Source organism: Neltuma alba, unplaced genomic scaffold (assembly GCF_004799145.2).
Source record: "Neltuma alba isolate B1F8T4 unplaced genomic scaffold, ASM479914v2 tig00012600_pilon, whole genome shotgun sequence".
In the NCBI taxonomy this organism is placed as follows: domain Eukaryota; kingdom Viridiplantae; phylum Streptophyta; class Magnoliopsida; order Fabales; family Fabaceae; genus Neltuma; species Neltuma alba.
Window position 1 is genome coordinate 328243 of NW_021637049.1, and position 10711 is coordinate 338953.

At 35.3% G+C, this 10711-nt stretch overlaps 1 protein-coding gene and 1 non-coding gene across 2 annotated transcripts; both read right to left on the reverse strand.

The window, feature by feature from the left end:
* TRNAK-CUU (transfer RNA lysine (anticodon CUU)) lies at window positions 1-73 on the reverse strand. Its single transcript has one exon. It is a non-coding gene; the product is annotated as a tRNA-Lys (tRNA).
* Window positions 74-835: 762 nt separating this feature from the next.
* Window positions 836-4838, reverse strand: LOC114729050 (uncharacterized). The gene is given in 4 exon segments (XM_028915998.1): window positions 836-1799; window positions 1802-1998; window positions 2466-3217; window positions 4375-4838. Coding segments are annotated over 4 exon segments (1521 nt in total). The 5' UTR covers window positions 4663-4838; the 3' UTR covers window positions 836-1515.
* Between the last annotated feature and the right edge of the window lie 5873 nt (window positions 4839-10711).

Here is a 10711-nt window from a genome sequence, read left to right on the forward strand (position 1 = left end):
CGCCCACCGTGGGGCTCGAACCTACGACCACAAGGTTAAGAGCCTTGCGCTCTACCGACTGAGCTAGACGGGCTGCTAGTTTTGGGCTATGAACACATAAATATCAAGTAATACTAGTAGTTTCACTTAACACTATCATCTTCTTTAACTACATCAGGTGTGCATTATTCAAGTGAGGAAAACAAATGGATTAGGGTTTCCGGTGTACAGAAGGTCTGCATGGTCAAGACAGTAAATCTTTGCGCGTAAAAAAAAAATTGAACACATTATTGATAACAAAACTGGGTAATAGCTTTTTAATTGTAAAGGAAAGTGACAGTAAAAACGAGTTAATGAAAAAAGAAAAATATATTATTTATCCGGACAAAACGGAGAATATATGGCTGATAAACTAAACCGGTAGACTTGCTCTGGGCCGAAGGAAATATATTATTCGACGTACAAATTTTAAAATTAGCGAGTCTGCTAGTAACTGCACGGATAGAGCAAATTACTTCTCAGGCATTCTCATAAAATTCGAGATAAATATTTTTATAAACTAATAACTTCAAATAGTGATATTCTAAAATCGGATTTAAATTAATATGGTTATTCAAGAACAGTTATAGGTGTTTCTGAGATCACGCACATGGAAGGGCGGGAGCCATTCTTAAGCCAAACTTCCATATTACAGCCTAGGAGGGTCTAACGGATGAATCTCAGGTGCCATAATCTAGCACAAGCAAGGAAAGCAAAGAAAAGAAAAGAACTTTCCAAAAAAAAAAAAACAGAAATAAAGAAAAGCATTCCCGGGCAGTAGCAGCAGCGATTAAAGGGAGGTGAGGCTTAATATTACCATACTTCGTCTTCACCTGCATTATGTGCATTTCTGTCGTTCTGTACGTTTTGTCATTACAATCAATCAAAATACAAAGCTCAATTGAAACGTTGGTAATTCATCCAACTCTATATCTACTACAAATCTCAGGCACATCACTGATTAGAATAAAACAAATCTAGCGATTGCATTGGCACACTTATTCTTCCCTGTACATTAAATTGATGGGCACCCCGTTGCTCGCATCTATCGATATTTGAGCCTCTTCAATGTAATCTCTGAAAGGATGAGACGTTATCTCATCTCCTGTTATCAGGACTGCTGAGTTTGACCGTCCCAAGTCTTTGATCCCTCGACTGATAGCTGACTTGGGCAAATTGCCGGTCTGTACCTCTGATGATTAAAAAAAAAAAATCTTTGAAGGGAAAATAGTCCTAAAAACTCCCTGGCCACGGCTGAATTGTATCTTTAGAATATTGTAATTACCACTGTTAAGAGGCTTGAGTCGTTCACATGAGGCTTAGGTGCAGGAGGTTATCTCTTCAACTTGATGTACAAATTTATCACCGAACTCACCAAGTGGAATCAGCGGGTGATGCATCACGGGAAAAGTTTAAACCTTGTGCAGTTTCGAAAAATTCCCCAGTCGATATTGCAGAAAGTGCTGAATCAAAACTAATCATCTAAATTGGAGAAAGTCAAATGCCACGGTACAGCAGAACATTATCTTCATCATCAACATCTATGGTGTCCCCAGCATAATCATGAACAAACATTTCTTCAGACCCGGAAGAATGAGCTTTTGAGAGGAAATCTCTATTGGTGCTTAAACCATCTGACTCCATCTGCTGCATCTCTGATTCAATTAAAGCTACCATCCGAGCTCTTTCCCTGTCTCTTGGATAGGCCCCATAAAGGAATGAGTAGATCAAACAGCAGATTGCCATTGGAATACCTATTGCAGTATATAGCGCCTTAGCAATGATGCGGCATTCTTTCTATCCGTCAAAATCTCTTCAGATACAGTAGACCCCAGGGGAATTGGTTTGTATCCATACACATGCTGAGCCAAAAGTCCAACTGAAGGCGGAGCAAAAGATGACAGCAATGACTCAAAAGATCGGTCCAAAGCATATACACTCGTTCGAGCTCTCTCAGGAACAATCTCTGCAAATATTGGACTTTTGTCCATAAACTTTATCATATAGCTTTCCCATACATATCTAAGAATAACAATCCTATTGAATTCAAAAAGGACCAGCTTTGTTTCCATTTTCAGTTGTAGATCATACAAGACAAATCTGCTTATTTTTCAACCACAAGCAAACATGAATTTGTTTGCAAGAATGAGAAAAATTGATTAATGAATATGTTAAAAGGCCAAGTTATTAGGTGATAATTAAAATGCTTTTGAAAGCACAGTTGACAGATTCACATTGGGCAGCAGTTGTTTTTACACCAATCATTTGCAATCTTAGTTCTTATTAATACGTTGAGTTCAAACTTCAATGAATGAATGACACTAAGAAAAGATGGAGTGAGTTATAGAAATTTCATGGTCAGGGCGCAAAATGAATACGATAGGACAATGATTCTTTATTGGGATATATGAATCAATGAAAGGAGAGGTTAGCTAGGGAGACTTTACTTGTTGGTAGCAGGAGCATTCCAAGAGATGAAGAATCCCACAATGATGAGGACCAACCCATGTAGCATTGTTGTTGATGGATCATGCGGTAAACCCAACAATAGTATTGCTGTAAGGGGGATTGCTGATGCAGAGCTTATCTGCGCCAGAATTATTCTCCCAGAATTTGGAAATCGTGTTGAAAGGATATCCCCAGTCTTACCCCCGAATAAACCTCCAGCCGAATTGCCAATCACAAACAAAGCTATGAGGAATGCTGTTTTGTTGTGGGAGAAGCCAGTGAGCTCAAGCCACATTGGTGCAAATGACAATGCTGACCACGGGAAGGAGCCAGTGACGCCCTGGGCAACAATTATCTGGAATGATGAAATCTTCAAAACTGACTTGACTTCTTGAGCTAACTCTTTTACTTCTGACCATAATGTTCTATTTGGAATTCGGTTACAAGCACTTGTGCTGTAACCTGAGAAATGTGGATCTTTGGCAAAGAAGTATACTAAAGTACCCACTATAACACTTATTACTCCAACAATATGAAAGGAAACTCTCCAACCAGGGATTCCCATGAATGTAATAGGAGCTATCAACACGGAAAAGAGGCCACCAACAATAGAACCAAGATTGCTTGTGAGTTGAAGCCATCCAAAAGCCATGCCACGATTGCAATCATCAGTTGAGTCAGCAACAAGGGATTGAATTGCAGGTGCAACCAGTGCCAGGCCAATACCATTTAATGCTCGTGATACAGCAACCTGCATGGCAATCACTTCAAAGTGAATACAATCAGGTGAATAAGGGTCTTCGAAAGGGAAAACCATTGAATTACCACTAGAAAGTAGAAACTCACATTACTTTGTATTAAATTTGACTGATGCCTAAATTGCTATTAGTAATTTGAATTTGTTCAATTATCTGAGCTCGTAATTTTTTGGTTTCTCGATGTTCAATCAAGTTGAATGTCTCAGTTGCATCTCAAGAATATGAATGTCCACAGATTTAGATTGGTTCAGCAGACGCCAAATGGTCATCTTGTGTGCCTATACATATATGCTGTACTTGGCAGTTGAAAAAAAGTTGCGAATGACCTAACTTAGTCACAAAAAATTAGGGTTCAAAAGTCAAATAAATTTCACTATTGCACGTTTTAAAGTCTCTTTTCCTCCTTACAGGAGCCTATTGCCAAGACCTTGAAGAAACTCCTGAATATGTCCAAAGAGAGCAAAATATGACCTGTGATATAACAGCTTGGTTTCAAGACCTAAAGCACAGGCAGTTCAAAAAATCTTTTTCCATTTTTTTTATTTTTAAGCTATAGCGCCTGCACCACATTTGAGTTGCTTTGGTGGAATTCATTGAATAGACACGCACAAGTTATTGGCCCTCCTTTATAGACAATTGTCAGGATTGCATAGCCACAGACAAATAAAACATCATAAATGTTGATTTTTTCTATTCACGGGGGTATCAAAGCGTAGATCCTGCCATTCTCCTCCCCAATTCCCAGGAGATCATTGTTTTGAACCATGAGAATGCAGCGACAAAGGATTTGCCTATCACTGTTGGAGAAAAATAATTTTTAATGCCACACTTCTTTTTTTTTTTTCCCATTAATCTTGAACCCTCTACTAATTTATCCTGTTTAGAAGTTATTTAGTACTCCTCGTTAATTGCACAACAACATGAAATAGAAAAGCAAGAAAAACACACATATTAATAGTCAGGTCGTTTATAGTGCTGAGAGGAACAAAGAAATTGCGGCCATAACCCCAGATCAATTTGAGCTCGAATCGACCTCCGTGACTATAAGCGCACAGTCTAATGATAGCCTAATATCAACGGGATCCTGGATTTTAAAGACATAACGCGGGAAAGGAAAGAAAAAAGGACGAAGCGGATATGAACATAGTACCTGAAAGAAAGTGGAGGAGAAGGCAACGAGGAAAGTAGCAGCGGCCCATAGAAAAGCACCGACTGCGATAACGTGTGCCCGATTATGCCGCGACGCAAGGTAGGCGGCTAAAGGATAGCAAGAGGACTGAACAATGGAGCGGAATAGGGTGAGGGAACCCAGTCCGGTCGGGTCGGTGTGAAGCGCTGCACCAACCTCCTTGTAGACACCCGGCAGCAACGATTCGTCAGCTCTCTCCATTATCCCAGCAAGGTTCACCAGCACCAAAGTCACCGTCTCTGATTTCATCTCCTCTTCACCAACTGCACGCACCGAGATATCTCTGCACAGCTTTTGCAGGAGCCGAATGTGATCTAGGCCCTAAATTCTTTGCGAGACACGCATGAAACATTGAATCTAATATTCCTCTCTTGGTCTCGAAAAACAGTGAATCCAACTTTCCGGTGGACGAGTGTCTGCATTCCATGTTGCTTCAAAAACCTTGTCGCAGGTAATTTACAAGTGGCCGAATTTAAGAGACCAGTCGATGCCAGCAAAGCCTGATCCAAGGCCACGCGTAAGATGCACAGGATTATTCGCATTCCTTCTTAATAAGATTTCAAAAAAAAATACCTCCTCCTTTCCTTCTTTAGCATATTCGGTTTGGTATTGTGGACTTTTCTCGTGAAGTTGACTCCCCCGCCTCTATTGACTTGTCTCGTTTTTTTTTTTTGGGAGTCATTTGGGATAAAAAGGGCTGTCATTGTCTTCTTTAAAGTGAGCGGATGAAGTGAAAGGGTGCTTTAGATTTGACCTTGTCCATTGAGGCCCAAAATACAAGTAGCCTGGTAAGAGTTGGAAGGCAAGAGTGAGTAGTTTTGTTGGTTTTGCCTCATAATGTGGGCCTGCCAACTCTTTTCAAAGTTCATACAACTCTTACTCTCATCAACAAGTATTGCTACAGATAGAAGAGACTTGAATTGAACACTTTAAACATCATATTTTAGGTTTGATCTTTGAAACAGTATGTATGGAAAAAATATTACCGGGAGGAATTCCTCTTACGGCTTTTAATAGTATCTTAAAAGATTAATCTCTTACTATTCATATCAAAGAATACATTGGGCAATCCAAAAAATAAAACCCTTACTTTTCGTCGTACTGTTAGAGGGATTGTAGGGAGCACGTCATAGTTTCCGGCTCACATCACATGGTCGTGGCTACTCTCCAATCTGCGCTTTTGCCCTACACTTTTTTCAATTTTTGCCAACAAGGAAATATATATTGAAACAAAAAAGAGCATGTTAAAACCAAACATTTACATATATTACACATATAATATCTGCCAGTTGTTTCCAAAGTTGGATTACAATTATTGAATATCAAATAATAGTCGCAGCATCGCAATTGCAAACATATGCACTTTAGTGTTTTTGCCGGGGCAAACATATATAGTCTTCCTGTGCTAAATATAAAACTCATTTTATAGTGTAAATACAATACACTATAAAATAGGTCTTATATTTAGAATAGGAGAGAGTACTAATATATAATATTTCTCGTTGTGATATTATTATACCCGAGTCACAATCATGACTCTATTTAGGAGGTATTTGAAAGCATCTAAAAGTACTTCTTTTCTGTAAAACGAAACAAATTCCTCCACATATTTACTTTATATATCGTAAAAAATACTTTTAAAATTATAATTTTGTCTTTACCCAAATACCTTTTTAATTAAACACAGAACTTCACATGGGCGGGAAGCGCATATGAATCTCGACTCGCTTGCGCCAGCTTCCGATCATCGCTTACGTAATTCTGTTGCCGTCATTATCCTATTGATTTTTAAGAGCATGATTCCAGGTAGAGGTTAGAATCAGCCGACCCAATTTAAATCTTAATTGCACCCGTCGAGATTACTATAATCACCGTTCTCCAAAGTTACAATATAATTGGTCCTTTTTGGTCACAACAATCAGTGATTTTTTTGTTGGCAACAAAAAAAAAATCAGTGATCCTTTTTAATTACCGAGTATGTCACCTGAAAAAAAAAAAATTCGCCTTACAACCGTGATTCAGAATTTCAGATGGAATTTATTCAAATTGAGACTCGAAAAATGGCAGGTTAAAAAAAGAGGAAAAAAAATTTAGTTGTTTAAATTGATATAAAATTTCGTTTTAATGTATTAATTTTATAAAATGTGTTTTAGCTTTTACCGATTTATGTGGTGAAAAATAAAAGTGTAATGCCTCTAATCTTTAATATAAAAACTAGTTTGATTTTTAATTTGATCTTAAATATAAAACCCCAATATATTCTGTCTCGTATTTATTCATTTGTTCATATTAATCCTTATAATAGTACACATGTTAAAAGATTCATCAAATAATAATTCTAACTAATACACATAGTGAATAAATGTATATTAGGGAAGATAATACTTATTTAGTACAGATAACTAATTTTTTTAATATACTTTTAACTAGCTCTGATATGTGTAATATTATGGAATCATGAATTCAGACGGGGGAATGAATCGGCTAATTTGACTCATTTTGACGGGCAATTAGCTTTGTTTTCCCCCCTGTAACCCAACAAATGGCGTGGCAGGATCCAACAAATATATGAACGGGGCCTTTTTATCTGTATCACCGCACTAAGAGCAAATGGCCAAACAAAAAAAGGTCGGGGGTGGGGGGAAGCGGGGGGAATGCGCGTGCACTGCGGCCAATGGTCAAATGTAAGAATAGGTCATGATGGCGCATGACGTTATTAGAGGAGTGGTAATTCCAATTTAAGAGAATGAGGACGGCAGTAAATAATTGACGATGAGTAATAATGAAATGAACAATAAATGAGGAAGTCTTGTAGTACTACATCCGGTTTGATGCTGAGGGGATGGGCGCAGGAAGTGGCTTTGGAGAATACACGCATGACGCGGGTGCTAAAAATATTTATATAAAAAATTAAATTATAAATCATGATTTTAAAAATAAATTCATAATATACAAAATAAATACGTGAGAAAAATTTTAAATCATAATTTTAAAAATAATTTTATAACGTATAAAATAGATGTGTGAGAAAAATTTTATATCAATTTTATAAAAATATTTTTTAAAATTTTTTGACATATAATAAGTAGTCTTTCAGAAACACATAGAGTGTGAAACCTGTCCACCAAGAGAAGGGAATTTTAAGGGGTGCTTGGCTAATTTCAGAAGGATTTTTTTTTAAATCGAGACAAATTTCTCTACATGTTTATTTCATATACTGTAAAAACACTTCTAAAATTATAGTTTTGTTTTTACCCAAACACTTTTTTAATAGAAGGGATCCACACGCCACAGGATGCGATGAGGAGAAGAAATCATCATCGTCACTGAAAAAATTATTAATTATATGAATATCATTAAAATATTTTATAATTAGCTAATGATTTAAGAAGGGGAGGTTTTGATATGGGATGACACGGAAAATGGAGGGGGTCATGATTGCGGCAGAGGCCCCATATTTCCCCGGCAAATGGGGGCCACCCAGCCTCATCATCCTGCTCCCCTCTTCATCATCCTTCCCATCCATCACATGCAGGATGCTTTAATTGCGTATTCACTCGTTTTCCTCTCTTGCTCCCATTACTTTCATTTATTCATCAATCTACCTCCCCCCCCTAGCAAAACAAAACGCTTCATTTCAAGTTTCTATTGCTTTTCATGATTTTTTTCCCAAAAAAAATATAATTATTGATGCTAAATATGAACTCCAATTTATTATTACTTTTTACATTGATTATTCTTTTCCCGTATAATATCTCTATTTGTCGGGATATTTTTCTTTTTGTGCATCACATTACATTATCGAAGAATAGAATTTGAGTTTTTCTCACAAGGTTTTCTCCCAAGTTACAGAGCGAATTTGAGGCCTATTTTTCTAGGAATTAAAACTTTAAACAAATTAGATAGGAAAAATTTCAGAAAAAGAATCTTGAAATCATCATTTCCCAATTTGAAATGATAAAGAAAGATATGGTGTATGATCTGATATTTTATAAGTATAGTTAAATAATTAAAATGTCTTTGTATCAAATTTTTTTTAAAAAAGCTATCAAACTTGTCATTATCAATATATTTTTTCTTATTGATTGTTTAGTACTTGTCATCATCAGTTCACAATTTGTTGATAAATAATTTGTTATTGCTAGTACTTTTCTTGTCATTTGGTATTCAATACTTCTCATTACTAGTTCAGAACTTGTTAATAAATTTTTTGGTATAATGACATTTTAATTATTTGATTATATTTGCAAAATACTAAATCAGGTATCACTTCTTTTTTTATCATTTTTAATTCTTAGATGCCTAATTTATAACATTACATTTTTTTAACCTCTTTATTTATCATTTTTTCAACTGAGCAAGATAGGTTTATTTGCCCAAAAAAAAGGCCTACTTCCCCCCTAAAATGACCCAAAATGTTTTATATTTTTCTTGTTCACATGATGATGTTTTTGTTTTTGGTTTGAAAGCGTAGATGCTCTCCGGTCTATGTTCTAAGAATATTCAAAACACCCCCCCCCAAAAAAAAAAATCTTCCCCCCGCCTACGGGGACCCTTCCGTCTTTATTATAAAGTCATGTTTACAAGAATTAAGTTATTCTTATTATAAATCATTAAATATGATGTTAATTATATTTTTTTAATAATGATCTTATTTAAAGTTGGATGCATTTTTTTTTCTCAAAACATATATTTCATACTTCTAAACATGATTATTTTTTAATTTTCAAACAAACTGAATAACCTAGCCTTATTGCTAGTTCTGCAACATTTCAAGCACCCTTACGCTATGTTTTGTATGAAGAAAATGGAGAAAAAGAAAGGAGAACAAAATTCTAATAAATTTGATTTGAAAAATAGGAGAAATGGGGTTTTTAAATTTTAATAAAGATATAAAATGAAAGAGTAATGAAAATTAAATAAAAAATTTTAACTTTACCTTTTTAATTTTTTTTAAAACGGGCACATTAAAATTTTTCTTTTCCTCTGTTCAATTTTCCTTATACCAAACCTGTCCTTAATCATCACCTGCTTATGCATGCTATGGCATCAATTTAAACAAACTAAATAAAATAGCCTTATGGCCAGTTCTGCAACATTTCAACCACTCTTATCCTATACTTAGCACGAGGAGAATGGAGAAAACAAGATAAGTTTGATTTGAAAAATAAAAAAAGTGAGATTTTAAAATTTCAATAAAGACAAGATATAAAATAAAAGAATAATAAAAACCGCTAACACATGCCATGGCATCAATTCAGGGATGCACCTCATTTTCCGCTTTCAAGCATTTAATTATGAGAAAATTGTAAACAAAGACCTCCAAATATGTAGATTTAGAATTTGGGACTCTCAATTTGAAAAATAGCTTGAAAGAACTCGGTCTCAAATTGCAAATATGAAATATTAATGAAATGTCTGAAATGTCTCCAGCCAAATGACAAGTTGACTATGAAAAATGATAAATTTATTTTCACGAATGACAATTTCAGTGGACCAAATCACATATTGATTGGGAGTATGTCAAATGACAAGTTGATTATAAAAAATGACAAATTCACTATAATGAATAACAATTTCAGTAGATCAAATCACAATTTAACTGAGGAACATTTCAGATATTTCACCAAGATTTCATATTTGTAACTTGAAACCGAATCTTTATTTGTTATTTTTTAAATTAACAGTCTCAAATCATAATTTTACATATTTAGGGGTCTTTATTTACAATTTCCCTTTAATTATTTTTAAGGCATGGCCCGTGTGAATCACGATTCTAGACTTTTCCCCGTCCTTTTTTTTTTGGAGCCACAGAGATGTTCGATATATGTTAACAATTTCGAGGAATGATAGCCGTCTGTTGTGATTGATGGATCTCATACTGTTTATTGACTGTCTATTTACGGCATCTATAATTAAGCGCTATATTATTTAAAATAACTTAGATCGTACACAATAACGGGGCCCACGGCTCACTCAATTATCCCTAATCATCACGTGAGCAGTTAACATTGCACCACATTATTCATAAACTTTGCCATAATCAAGCCGAATTGCATAAAATCCTTTTTTGACAAGAGAACCGCCACGCGTCAGTAATTTATTTGTCCATATGAAAGTATATTTAAATCAAATCTTTTGTTTCATTTGTCGTAATTTGTTTTTTGAAAAAAAGAGTCGCAATATATATATATATATATATATATATATATATATTTATATATAGCAAGGCACTTTCGAGGTCGGAGTGTAGATGATTGTGAATTCCTCCTGATGTTCTCACCGCGCGAGAGCGTCA